This window comes from Orcinus orca, chromosome 20 (genome assembly GCF_937001465.1).
Source record: "Orcinus orca chromosome 20, mOrcOrc1.1, whole genome shotgun sequence".
Lineage (NCBI taxonomy): Eukaryota > Metazoa > Chordata > Mammalia > Artiodactyla > Delphinidae > Orcinus > Orcinus orca.
In genome coordinates, this window is record NC_064578.1 from 33,765,199 (window position 1) to 33,779,535 (window position 14,337).

Genomic DNA, 14,337 nt, shown 5'->3' on the forward strand with positions numbered 1-14,337 from the left:
CTGCCCCCACCCCCTGGGGGAACAAGTGGGAGACTGAGGCCCAGGGAGGCGCCTGGATTTACCTCTCCCCAGTCCCCGTGCGGGCTGGGACCTGGGCCTACAGGTAGGAGGGCAGCGAGCCACCTGCCGGGGCCGCCCTGGGAGACACTGTGCATACGGGCCCGGCCAGCCACCCACCTGACGTTCTGGTGCCGCTTGACATAGAGGCTGTGGAAGTTGTTGTCAGGCAGGTAGCGGCGGTCCCCGCGCTCCTTGAGCCGCTCGATGATGGCCAGCTTCATGCCCATGGAGATGTGGGCAGGCAGCACGGACAGCAGCAGGTTCTCCTGGCACGTGGGGCACAGGCAGGGCGGCGTCAGGCCCCGGGTCTCCATCCTCTCTGCCCTTCTGCCCCTCTGCCCACCACGTGCCCCATTGCTGCTGGCCTACACCCTGCTACCAACCCGGCAGGCACACACCCTCCCGTGTCCCCAGCAGCCCCCGGGATGACACCAGCACAGGTGTCTGGCCAGGTGCCCCAGGCGCCTCACCGTGCCGTTCAGTGAGCACATCCTCAGAGAAAGGATGCAGGGCGTGGGGCCCGGGGGACAGCCGGGGGGTCGGGCAGGGCCAGGCGGGTCCCACCTGCTGGCGCTTCTCGATGCGCAGCTTACGGCGGATCTGAATGCACTTCACAGTGTAGGTGAAGAGGTCTCGGGAGGCATCCTGCATCTGGTGCTTGTGGAAGGCGCCCGTGAGGTTCCCGCACAGGAAGACCACAGCGTTGGCCAGCAGCTGCGGGCGGGCCGTGGCGGGCTCAGCATCAGGCCAGGCCCGTGCCCCAGGACACCGACCCCCTTGCTGGGCTGGTGACGGCACCCCCTCCCCGATCCCTGGCCTCCCAACCCACTCGGGCTGCAGCCTCCCTGGGGTGGGCAGGCAGGGAAACAGGTTCAGACTCACTGGTCTCCTAGACTCACTGGTCTCCTAGTAGGTCACTGTGACCCCAGGACCAGGACTCAGGCCTGTCTCAGCATCCACCAGACACTCCCTGGTGCAGAAGGGCTCAGGCCCCAGAGACCAGAGCAGCCAGCCGCTTCCAGGGCGGCAGGAGCACAGTCCCTCACAGAGCCCGGAGCCCAGAGGGAGAGCCAAGGACAGCCACGGAAGGCACAGGGCCAGGCTGGCTGCCCAGAGCTCGGGCCCCCACCTCCCAGACCAGACACCAGGCCTGCTCAGGAGGAAAAGACATCTGCGCGTCACCGCTAACTGTTCATAATCGCTCAACGCAAAGGACACCAGACGCAGCGTCCGACCCTGTGCAGATGGGGCTCTGGGCTGAACGAGCGAAACCTCGGGAACAGGGCCTCACCCAGCAGTAATGCACTGGACCCAGGAAGGAGGCCCGAGGGTCAGGGCTCGAGGGAGGGGCTGAGCCTCTGGGGTACCCCAGGCCAGCAAAGAAAAGGCTTCAGGGCAGGGCACCTGCCTACTTGGACGAAGCCCGGCCTCGAGGCCACCCGTCGGCAAACACCTCTGTCTCCAAGGCCTCCAACTCACCCGCTCCAGCCTTGGCTGCCCTCGGCCCAAACCAAAGCCCCACCCAAGGCCTTAGCCGGCCCCCGCGCCCAGACCCACACGCCCCTCACCTGCAGCCCTACCCGGACGCTGGGCGTGGTGAAGGCCCCCATCAGAGCGCCGAGCACCAGGAGGTGGGAGGTGCTGGAGACGACCCCGGCCACGACGGCACCCCGCGTGCTGAAGGGCAGCAGTGTGTACACCACGAAGACCACGAACAGGAAGAAGGGCACCTGCACACAGAGGCGTCGTGAGCGCGGCCACCACGCCGCCCCCGCCCGGGGCCCAGCTGGGGTCACTCGCAGCCCCGGCTCGTGGGGATGGCCCTGGAAGCCTGAACTCTGAGGCTACGCCCCCCTCCCCGGGCCCTCGGCCCTCAGGTCAGCCCCTTCCCCCACCCTGTGTGGAGAGAGGCAGCGACAGACACAGGATAGAAGGAGAAAACGATGCCCAGCCAGCATCATCTCCTACAAGCTATTTACTGTCTGGGGCTGAGGCTGCGCCTCCGCCGCCCTCGTGACCCAGCGAGCTCTCGCCTGGTGCCCACTGCCCACGGCCCTCCCTCTGCAGGAATGGTAACTACTGCCACCCCCAGCAGCCCAGCTCACCGGCCCTGCCCATGCTCTGAGCTGGCCCCTGCTGCTCCCCACCCCCCCCACCCCGCCCAACCCGCCCGCTCCCACCCCTGCTGGGAACGGCACCCTCCCCCGAGCTTCCCACCTGCATGGCTTGCCCGAGCCTCACCCCACCCCAGTCACAGGACCCAGCCCCAGTGGTCAGAGCCGCCCCCCTCCCCGGTGACAATGACCGTCCAGGGCTGGGCCCATGCCCCAGGCCAGCCAGCGCAGCTCAAGCTGGTTGAGAAAGGGCTGTCTCTTTCAGCTGGCCTGGGTAGGCTGGTGGACGGGCAGCCCGGAGGTGCCGCAGGCACCTCTGTCCCGGGCTGGGGGTGGCCTGACAGGGAATGAAAGAGCACAGAGGCAAGCAGAGCCGGGAGAACTCGGGACCTGGCCTTCCTGCTGAAGCCGCAGACCAAGCCCTGGGCCCCTCCCGGCACGTGAGCCACTTTGTGCCTTTTTGCCTCTTTGAGCTGGAAATGTGTCATTTCCAGAAAGAGCACAGCCAGACATTCAAGTGGACACTCTTCTCCCACCTCACCCCCATCTCATCAGCACAGGCCTGAGAGAACAAGATCAGCCCAGGGCCCATCTCAGTCACAGAACCACAGCCCGGAGAGAGGGAGGGGCCCGTGGCTGGCACACCCAATGCGGCCGGTCTCCAGAAGGGATCTGATGCCCAGAGGGGGCAGGAGCTACCGAGCGCACAGCTGGCTGGCAGCACCCAGCCCCCAAGGGCGCCAGGGTCCCCTGCCCTGTTACCTGCTCCCAGTCACAGGCCTCCTTCATCCATGAGTCAAACACCAGCACGTAGCCCAGCGTCACAAGGCAGGCCCAGATGAGTAGCGCCGAGGCCCTGAGCCACCGGCGGACGAGGCACTCAACATACACGAGCGCGTAGAGAGCCACAAACACAGCAAGCGTGAAGAACGCCGTCCCCAGGACAGCCTGGTGTCTGGAGGGGTCCTGGGGGGGGGGGAGGGGGCGGGGGGAGAACACACACAGAAATGCCATAGCTTTCCCCAGCAGGGTGCCACCTCCTCCAGAAAGCCTGCCAGGTTAGCCTGTCCAGCCTGCCCTAAGCAAGGTCACTTGCTGCTTCCTCCACGTGGGTGGTGTCCATCCTGCCTCTAAACATCAAGTTCTTTCTTACCTCAGGCTTTGTGCTGTTGCCTCTGCTAGGGGTGCCTTCACCACCACCTTTCCCCAGTCACCTGTGGGGCCCAGCCCTACGACGTTCTCACTCCCCACCCCTCCCCCTCAGGCGTCCCCCGGGGTCCCCAGCAGCTCTGTGCACACCTGCAGGGCACAGGTACAAGAGCACAGGAGCAAAGTTGTGCAAAGCCTCCTGGGGGAGAGGCCAGTGCTCCTAACTCATAAAGAATGAATGGATGTTTATGAGGAAATATGACCAAAGGCATCCCAGACAGGGGAAGAGCGGAAGGAAAGGTACAGAAATGTGACACTGTGGGGAGAAGGTAACAGGCAAGACGTTCACAGGTGGACAGCACCTGGTTTCCCCCAGAGGCCCATAAGCTCCATGAGCACAGAGACTAATCTGGGGCCAGCACCCAGTGGGTGCTCAGTAACTCTGTGCCGGATGACAAAACAAAGGCCCTCGGGTTTACATCCACAGAGATACAGGCAGCACCGGCAGAGCACCTACTGGGTGCTGGCCACCTTACACATATCACCCTGTTAACAGCCTGTAGTCTCTGATGTCTTCTTCTAGAACTTTACTGTCCCATACAGCCACCACTAGCCACATGTGGCTATTCAAAATTAAATTTCCAACAATTAAAGATAAAATTGAAAATTCAGTTCCTCAGTCATACTAGCCACATTTCAAGGGCTCAACAGCCACGCAGAGGTAATGGCTAGAGCAGGACGAGGCCTAAGGCAGAGATAATATCAGTGGTGCCTGCTGTCTTAAGAAGGATTCTGAGACACACACGCCCCCACCCCGGCCGGCTCCATGAGAAAGAGTGCTGGGATTGATGTATGATGTCTGCCACGGTACTGGAAGTGGGAGTGGTGATACACAGGCCTTCAGTAAAATCAAAGTCCATTGTGGAGAAAAGTGAGGGTAATTTATTTGGCCAAATTAATGTAACATCTAAAACCACCCCAGACTTAAAAATTAAAATAAAAAATGTGTCTTCCTCCAGCCTAAATATGCTCCGTAGCACTTTACAGATGCAGAAACTCAGGCTTTAAGAAGGTGATGACTTGCCCAAGGCCTCACAAGTACAAAGCATCAGAGCTGAGACCCGGAGCCCAGGGAAGCCCCCAACGCCCACGGGCTGCCCCCACTCACCCCGTAGCTGAAGGCGATGATGATGAGGACGGCGCAGGCAGTGATGGCCACCAACAGGAGTGTGAGTAGCAGCGGCCCATGCTGGCTGGTGAGGCGGTACTTCTCGTAGAGCGTGTCGTGGTTGGGGCCCTCCTCGCCCTCGTTGAGGAAGTAGCGCCCCTTGGCCGGCATCCTCCACCTCTGGCACACCCGCCCAGCAGTCCACGCAGGAAACCCTGCAGCCTGGGGAGCATCTGTCTGCCGACACCCACCCCTGTGCGCCTAGGCCTCTGGTTTCTCCGAGCCAGGCAGGCGGAGCTGGGCAGGAGTCCCCTCAGCCAGCAGCTCCATGGACACACGGGGCCTGCACTGCTCCAGCCGCCAGGCCTCGCTCACTGCAGAGCCCGCATCTGCTTTTGCCTCCAGGCCCAAATGAACAGACACGCAGGGTCCTCAGCTCTGCAGAGACACAAAGCAGACAAAGATTTGACCTGGACTGGGAAGGCTGGCATCGGGCGAGAGCAAGGCCAGGCCTCATAGCCCCAGGTCTTATTTATCAACCTTAACCAAACCTAACTTCTAGGTCTTTAAAGCTTGGCCCACCCCAAGGTCATAAAGCTGGTCTCCTGTGTTTCCGAGAACTGCGCGGTCGGATGCAGCAGCCACTAGCCACATGTGACTATCAAAAATTTAATTTAAGTTTATTAAAAGTGAAATTAAAAGTTCAGTCCCATATAGAGGCTAGTTGGAGAAGATAAATGGTGGCAGGAGGCGGCCAAATCTACGACGTGGGCTAGTCAACAACAGTGGTACCCAGGAGAGATCCTGGAGGGCTTGTTAAAACACAAATCACTGGGCTGCATCCCCAGTGTCAGCAGGACTGGAAGGGGCCTGAGAAGAAACGTGCATTTCTCACATGTTCCCAGAAGCTGCTGAAGCTGCTGGTCCACACTTTGCAAACTACTGGCCTACAGGACAAATAATCCATTATTAACCAGTCAGTACCATGAGAGAGAGTGGGGGTGTTACAGAATAAAATAAATCTAAAAGGCTTACGAACCCAATGCGATATAATGGACTTTACCTGGATTTTGATTTTTAAAAGCTGCAACTACAAAAAAAATGTTGAAACGACTGGTGAAATCTAAATGTGAACTGAAGGTGGGATTAAGTTAATAAATGACACTTAATTTTTTTGAGTATAATAATAGCTTGATGATTACATTTAAAACATTTTGAAAGTTAAAAAAAAAAAATGTCAGCCCCTCAGCCACACCAGTCACATTTCAAGCGCTCAACAGCCACACACAGCTAGCGTTTATTACACTGGGCAGCACAGAGATAGAGCCCTTCCATTATCCAGAAACTTCTACTGGAAGGCCCTGCTCTAGAAGTTTGAACAGTTTACTTTCACATGTAGGTCTCCGATCCATGTCAAGGAACTCCTGTGTATGGTGTGAGGCAGGGACCAAGCTTCTTTTTTCTGAATGGATATCTAATTACCCCACCAGCCTTTCGTGGAACCGCCATCCTTCCTTCAAGAGTTTTAGTGGACGCACCTCTGTCCTAAGTCAGGTGGCCATGCATGTGAAGCCTGTTCGCAGGCTTTCTTCTGTTCCAATGGTTCTTGTGCAAAGACCTCACTCACTCGATTACTGGAACTTCTCAGTGAGTCTTGTGTCTCAGACACTAACGCCAGCTTCACTCAGAGCATACCCCTTGCATTCACGTTATGTTAAGCTTCCACGTAAGACTGAATTTTTCTAAAAGGGCCCACTGACAAGAATTTAAGAACCTTGCAAGCTCTGCTTCATAGATAAGGAAACTGCACCTCAGAGAGGAACACGGTGGACCCTTTATGACAAAGTTGAGAGCGGACCCCAGGCTTGCAATGCTTAGCCCAGAGGGGCTCCCTCTTTCCCCAGCACCATTCATTTATTTGCCCATTTGTTTATTCCCAAACAGCTCGTTAACCATGCCTAGGGCACACCAAGCCCATTATATCTCCTGTGTGTCAGGCTAGCTCTCTCTCCCCCTAGGGCTCCCAGTCTCCAGGGAGAGAAAGTTACCAAAAAAATGTGCAATCCCTAGATGCAGCGACTGGGGCTTGGGGTGGCTGACATATTCCCAGCAGGAAGCTTGTGTCAAAGGAGCAGCCCTGGACCAGGAGTCCAGGCCCCCAACATCCTCCAGGCCTGCATCAGCGACAGGAACCAGGACAGGGCAGGGGGCAGGGAGGTGGTAAGACATGGGAAGGCTCAGGGCAGTCACAAAGGGTGCAAATGGCCACTGGTGGAAGCTGTGAAGGAAAGTTGGTCCAGAGCCGCCAAAGGCAAAATAGCAGGGCACCCAGGATCCCAGAGTCTGAGTGAAGTCCCCCAGGGAGTGCCAACTGCCTTGAGTAACCTGGGGCCACCTTGGATCGGGAGTCACCTGCGGCACTATTCCACCTGGGAGCTCCTGTTCCTCAAACCCCAGGAACAAAATGGAAAAACCACATATTTGGTGGGGGAGGAAGGGGCTGTCTGCCTGGAGTCCTGGCCCCTCTGCTCCTTCTGGGCCCAGGCAGGTGTCTACAAGCCTCGGCAACTACCTGTTTAACCCAGGCAACCCTGAGGGGGTTGGGCCAGGACCGCCAAAGTGTGCAAAGTGTTTGGACAAAAGCTACAAATCTGATTTCTACGTGAAATACTGATTTCCAACTGTTGCCAGCTGATTTCTAAAATGTGCTTGGTGCCAACAGCCAAAACGTGGAAACACCTGAATGTCCATCAACGGAGGGATGGATGAAGAAGATGTGGTGCATATGTACAATGGAATACTACTCAGCCATAAAAAAGGATGAAATAATGTCATCTGCAGCAACATGGATGCAACTAGAGATTACCATGCTAAGTGAAGTAAGTCAGAAAGACAAAGACAAATACCAAATGATATCACTTATATGTGGAATCTAAAACATGGCACAAATGAACATATCTACAAAACAGAAACAGACTCATAGATACAGAGATCAGACTTGTAGCTGCCGGGGGAGAGGGGAGGGAGAGGGATGCACTGGAGTTTGGGCTTGGTAGATGCAAACTATTACATTTAGAAGGGATAAACAACAAGGTCCTACCGTATAGCACAGGGAACTATATCCAATCTCCTGGGATAAACCTAATGGAAAAGAACATAAATATATGTGTAACCGACTCACTTTGCTGCACAGCAGAGATCTGCACAGCACTGTAAATCAACATTACTTCAATTTTAAAAATTTATAAAATTTGCATAGCGCAGCCCACTAGTTTGCCACCTCTAAAGCTATACTCACCAGTCTTTGTTCCACAAGAGGCATTTTTTGAGTACTAACCATATATGCCCAGCCCTGTGCTAAAGGGGTCACGAAACAAGGTAAGGTCCCTGCCCTGAGAAGCTCCCACTCCAGGGCACGTGTAAAACAGCTGCCATGCTGTCACGCCAGGTGCCTGCACATCCACCTCCACTCTCGCCTTCATAACCTGCTAAGGCCAAGGTGTTACAGCCATTTCCCAGATGCAAAACTGAACCCAGAGAGGGAGCGTGCCTTGCCTAAGATTACACAGCTGGAGCTGGTTGGTAGAAGGGCTGGGATTCAAACCTGAGTCTGCCAGCTTCCAAACCAGGGCCCCTTGGCCCAGCCTCACTGTCTTACTGAACTGAGAAAGGCTTCCCCATGGAGCTCCTTCCAGAAGCAGCATGTCCCAGTGACTGAACCAGTTGTCAGAAGTATACACAACACTGCCTGTCCCTCCGGCCTGGTGCAAACACCAGTGCACCGGGACTGCCAGGCTGAGAAACCCCAAACTCCAAGGAGCCAAGGCAACTCCCCAGAGCTGCTCCATCCCCCAGGCAAAGCCCCCAGAGCAGAGCTGTGGGTGGCCAGGACATGCACAAGTGTGCACGTGTGTGCACGCACGCACGCATGCACGCACACACACACATACACACACACACACCATGGAGCCTTTCACCCCCAGATGCCAACCTGCCCTTCCAGGCACACAAAGCCGGGCTGAGCCAGGCATGGAGAGAGAGGGATTAGTTGGAAGATTCCGAGAGTCTTGGGAACTCAGGCCTGGTAAACACTCCTCTTGGGGATCTAATTAGGCCACTTCCTGGGCAACGGCAGGCAGGAGAGGAGGCAGACAACGGGCAATACTGGGCACGGAGACTAGGCCCCCCAGGGACCCCGTCCAGCTCCGGCAGAACGAGGCAGGGCTGGGAGGAAGGGCCGCACTTCTCCCTCCTGCAGACAACCCAGCACCGAGAGGCACCTGCACAGGCCAGCTCCTCTCCAGGAGGAGACCCAGAGGCCCCTCTGTCAGGGCAGGTTTCAAGGCCCCTCTGTCCAATCTCCAGTTCTTCTGCCAGCTGCCAACTCAGCTGATAACTGGGAGGGCCCCATGAGGCCCTGGATGAGCCCCTCTGCCAGGTCTCCAGCAAGTGTTGCCACAAGCTCAGCTCGCAGGCCTCGGCGATGGGAAGCTCAGCCCCTCTCGGGCCAGTCTTCTCCAGCACTGGGCGCTGCTCGGGCTGTAAGTCCGACCTGAGGTCAAGCCAGGCCCTGCCTCCCCGTCACTCCCTCACCCACACCCCGCGGGTCCTCTGTGAACTCCAAAGACACCAAGAGCAGAGACATCGAGGCCCTTTTACCTGGAGAGGCTGGGTTCCCAGGGCTCCCTCACCGTCACCCACACCTCACAATAACTCTGGCAGGGGAGCAGTCCCATCTCACGGAGGAGGGGGACCCCAAGGGTCCAGTTGGGAGGGTGTTTCCCGCTTCTGCTGGACACGGTCCTCTCCCCCCCTCTCAGCCCTGGTTCCGGGGCCACATGACCCAGGTCTGGCTCATCAGCGCAGTCTCTCCCAAGCCGCAGTGACTGGTTTCAAGATGCACATGTGACCAAAACCATGTCAGTGACATTACTCTTTGGGACGTTTGCTGGCCCACGAGGAAAAGATGCTCTCTTTGCCCGCGGCCTGGAGCCGCTGGCACCACCTGAGCCACCACAGTAGACAGCCCACCTGAGAAGAAAGCCCACACGGAGAAATGATGAGAGACAGAGCCCTGAACATACCCGCTGGGGCCCCCAGATCCAGCTCTGTCTGAGGCTCAGGCAACCCCCAGATATTTCCTCCAAGGGATAATCAATACCCTCCCAGCTGAAGCCAGGGGAGCTTCCGGCACTTGCAACCGAGTCCCAAGGCCCATGTTGGGCCTCCTGCCCAGTTCGCTGTGTCCAGAAAGCCCTCGTGGCCCCTTGATGAGTCCAAGTCGGGAGAAGTTAGCGCAAAGGTGAGAGCGGGCCCCTGCAGACGCAGCCAGTCCTGGCTAAGACCTCCTCTGGAGGGACGCCGGCCAGCGAGGGGAACCCTTCACCATCCCCACCCCAGCTCATACCTCTGTCACCCTGTCCCAAACTAAGCAGGGCAGCAGGGGGCCCAAGGCTGCGGGAGGAATTAGGGAGCGGAGGGATGTACTTAGGTAGAAACTGATACCGGCGGAATCAATCTCTTCCCCCAAGCGATCCTGGTGGACTCAGTTCCCCGCAGCCGCAGGGCCTGTGACTGAGCAGGACAGACCATCACAAAAGCTACTGACTGCTTGCTGTGTACCCAGCACTGTAGTCTCTCTAAATCTGCACCCCTGCCCTGTAGGTGAGACTGCTGTGTCTGTTTTATGGATGTGGGAGCTGAGGCAAAGAGAGATTCAGTTACTTGCCTGAGGTCACAAAGCTAGTAAAAGAGAGCTGAGATTTGAATACAGGTCACTCAGGGTCCTGCCCGTCACCCTCCCAATGCTGACATTCAAAGAGCCCATAACATCTCAAAATGTCAGCCCCTTTCTGCCCTCCCCCTTCAAGGCCCCAGACAGAGGGTGGGGGGCAAAGTGGACTCCATCAAGGTACCTCCCTCTGCCTTCCAGGGGCAAGATGAGGCAGCCATGCCAGGGAGCCTCCTCGAAGCCAGCAAGATCCAGGAGGGCCTCTTCCTCCAGGAAGCCCTCTGAACTACCCCATACACACCGTCTTCTCCCTTCCCTGCAACAAGACAGGACTGGGGTCTTCTTGCCAAATACTGCCAGGCGGGGTCCAGGTTCCTCAGCTAGAAGAGCTGCTGGAGATAGGGCGCCGGGACCTCGAATTATGACTGCAGGACGGGGCCCTCAGGGGTGCTCAGGAAATCCTTCCCCAGCGGAACTGGCTGATCTGGCAGCACCCCCAGCCCTACCACACCCCTGGGGGAGTTCTAGCCCACCCCAGCTTTCACAGACACAGACAGGATACCCACTTCCTCACCCAAGCAATACTGGCAGGAACCCAGCCCGGCTTCCTCTGGCCCTGCCCTGGCAGGCCCCAGAGCTGTACAGGGCCTGGTGGCCCCAGAAAGGGGAAGTGGGGCCTCGGAGTGTGAAGCGGGGCAGGCAGGCCTGAGGAGAGGAGAGGGCCCACTCAAGCCCCTCAGGCCGGAGCCTGTACCCACGCCCTGCCCAGGTGACCGTACAGCTGCAGCCAGGAACCCACCAGCACTGCCTTGCCCCCTAGGCCAGCCCAGTGCCTGGTGGGCTGGGTCACTGGCAGATGTTCTGTTTGCTGAGGGACTCATGTTAATGCCACCTCCCTCAGGAGACCCAGAGCTCTGTGAAGGAGAGCCACCAGCCCCGGCCTGGCACCTAGGGGCACCCAGAAAACCTCATGGGACTAAGGGCCTCCCCAAGCCTTAGCTCGTGCCGAGGCCTAACCTCCCTCCCCATACCATTCTCTCCTGGACATCTGCGCCCCTCGGGAGGCCTTCCGAGACTTCTGTCAAACATCCCCGCACCTGCCTCACCAAATTGCAGTGGGATTTACGTCTGTGTCCTGCAGCGAGGCCCTGGCAGAGGCTTGTGGGATGACAGATGGATGAGCCAACCAACTCGAGTCCTGAGTCAGGCAGAAAGGTGCAGAGAGCAGGCAGGGCGGCTTTGGTGAGGGGGCTGGGGGGCGGGCATTAGGGCGGAAGATGATGAAAACAGACAAAAGGGTCTCCCCCAGAACCGGAAGTACCTGCTGCATCACACCTTTCCGCAGGTAAGCTGTACCTGGAGGGAGGAGGCCTGGGTTCAAATTCCAGCTCTGCTACCCTTGGCCATAGCAGTGGGCCTCAGTTTTCTCTTCAGTAAACTGAGGTGCTGATACCCAAGTTCGGGGGAGAGCGAGGCGCAGGTCCCCACGGCCAACAGGCCAAGTTCGTGAGGACAAAATAGCAAATGCACCCAGAAGGAAGGCTCAATTCCTAGAGCTGAGGAAGCCCAACCATGAGGTCCAAACAGGAGAGACAGACGTGCACAGGGGGCAGAGCCCCTAACAACCCTCCACTTTATCTCCCCGCCTCCTGGCGACAGTCTGCAAAGCCACCAGGCAGGAGCAGAAGCCGAAGCCCCCAGTAGCATATGCCCCCAGGCAGCCCTGCTCCCCAAGAACTCCAGGCTGACTCTACCCCAGCCTCTAGGGACCACAAGCTGTCACTCAGTCTTGGGGTCTAGAGACCTGTGTTCCAGTCCCAGCTCTGCCACTAACGTGTTCTGTGACCCCTACCTGATCCGGGCCTCGGTTTTCCCTCTGCCAAAGGAGACGGTTATGTCAAATGTGTGAGGCCCAGCTCTGGGCTGGGCTAGGAACGGAGGTTAAATCATAAAACAAAGAGAACTGAGGAAAAGCTGAAAAGCCTGCGTGTTGCCATCTGGCCCCAGAGGGCTCATTCCAGGGGTGGGGTAGGGAATTGTTCTCTGCTCCTGAAATCCTCCCTTCCACTCTTCCTCTGGATTAGGCATTACCCTAGTCAATCTCTCCTCTAAAACACAAATACCTTGTCACCCCTCCCCCGCAAGGCTCCAGCCGCCAAGGATAATAAATCCAGTTTGCCATCTCCTGTGCCAACTCTAATGATGGTTAGTAATTGCCTAGAAGAGTTCATCTATTCATTCACGCATCTTGACAGAGAGTCACGCATTCACTCCTTCAGCAGATGTGCACTAACACCTTCTATGTGTCAAGAGGAAACTCAGCTCCAGGCACAAGTTTTCAGAAGGCAGAGACCTTGGTGCCCCCTTCCCCCAGGTGTCTGCAAATGGCTCTGCACACAGGAGGTGTTCAGGCAACAATGTTTACTAACTGACCAACTAAACAACCAGGTTCCCATATTGGAAAGAACAGCTATATCTTCCCCCAACTCTTGCCTGAAATTCCACCACTAGTTATTCATTCCTTTAAGCACTATCTTCACTAGGCTCCCCCTTTAGAATGAAAACTTTAATGCCCATGTTTCATTCCTGATCCCTTTCCCCTCGATAACAAAGAACAGAAAGGGGAAGTCTAGCTGGCCTTCAGGGACCTCATGTGGTGCTACTTCTGCCCAAGATGGCAGAACACTGGGCTTCCCACGGCCCACCCAGACAGTGGTTCCGCTGGTGACAGAAGATTTAACCCAGAGTAGCCACTGTCCTGGAAAGAGCAAGAAAGATTTAGGTTTAAGTCTTAACTTCTGCACTGCTAAGTTGCCTATTTAAAAAGTCAGCAGAGCCCAGAGAAGGGAGAGAAAGCTGGAGGCATAATTTATACCAGGATGATTTCCAAAGAGCAAGAAACCATGAAAGAATTCTCATATAATGCTGTAGTGAGTAAGTCCTTTCTAACCTGACACAAAACCTAAAAGCCACAATGAAAAGACTGATAAATTCGATTACAATTAAAAATTCTTTTTCTACATAGTAAAAACTATCAAAAGCAAAATCAAAAGATGAGCAAGAGATTATGGAGACATTTGCAATTTTTATCTCCCTAAAGAGCTAATCTCCCTAGTATGTAAAGAGTTCCTACAAATCAAAAAGAACAATAACCCAGTAGAAAAATGGGAGAAGAGGATGAACAGAAAGTTCACAGAAAGACAATACGAATCTCTTAAATATTTGGAAAGAAGCTGACCTCACCCATAACAAGAGAAATGCAAATTAAAACTACTATGGAAAACCATTTCTACCTATCCATCTGGCAAAGATCAGAGCATTTCATAAATCTGTGTTGGCTAGGCCGGGGGGGGGGCGGGAAACAGACACTCACGCTCACCCCTGGCGCGCGTGTGATTCAGCACAACGTCTGGGGCAGGCAGTTTCATCGTATCTAACAGACTCACTAATACACACACACACCTTTTGACCTAGCAAACCTACATCAAGTAATTTATCCTATAAACATTTTCACATATGTGAAATTTGACATATGTACAAAATTATTCATTGCAGCACTATCTGTAACTGCAAAACACTGAAAACAATATGTGTATCAGTCTGGGGAAGATAAATCACAATACATTCTTACAGTGGAATACAACGCAGCTATCAAAAAGATGCAGCAGCCTGAACCACACTGTGGAAGGGCATCCTATGAAAAATCCACATGGCGAAGGTCACGCCTAGAATGGATTAGGACTGAACCAGGACACAGAAACACCAAAACTGCTGCTTTGTCAGAGTGAACGAATCTTACTCCTCCTCATTTTCAGTTTCTATTTCTATTGTTATAATGTAGCCTATGCAATTTTTTTTAAGTTTTCAGTAGAAAAAACAAGATCGACCATATACATAGTGCCTATCTCTAACAACCCTGTATTGTATACTTAAAATTTTTTCAAGAGACTTCCCTGGTGGCGCAGTGGTTGATATCCGCCTGCCAACGCAGGGGACATGGGTTCAATCCCTGGTCCGGGAAGATCCCACATGCTGCAGTGCAACTAAGCCCGTGCGCCACAACTACTGAGCCTGCACGCTAGAGCCTGCGAGCCACAACTACTGAAGCCCACGTG

The 14,337-nt window shown here is 55.6% G+C and overlaps 1 protein-coding gene across 18 annotated transcripts in view; it reads right to left on the reverse strand.

Annotated features, from left to right (window-relative positions):
* The window catches only part of ADCY7 (adenylate cyclase 7), a 60,751-nt gene that overhangs the window by 23,196 nt on the left and 23,218 nt on the right, over positions 1-14,337 (reverse strand). For 9 of the 18 annotated variants that reach the window (XM_049703788.1, XM_033418898.2, XM_033418899.2 and 6 more), the window contains 6 exons: positions 7,592-7,632; positions 4,492-4,929; positions 2,937-3,140; positions 1,629-1,790; positions 625-774; positions 178-326 (listed from right to left, as the gene is read on the reverse strand). In XM_049703788.1, coding sequence (XP_049559745.1) covers positions 178-326; positions 625-774; positions 1,629-1,790; positions 2,937-3,140; positions 4,492-4,662 — 836 coding nt within the window. In that variant the 5' untranslated portion in view covers positions 4,663-4,929; positions 7,592-7,632. The other 9 variants (XM_033418906.2, XM_004265062.4, XM_033418900.2 and 6 more) reach the window with 4 other exon arrangements.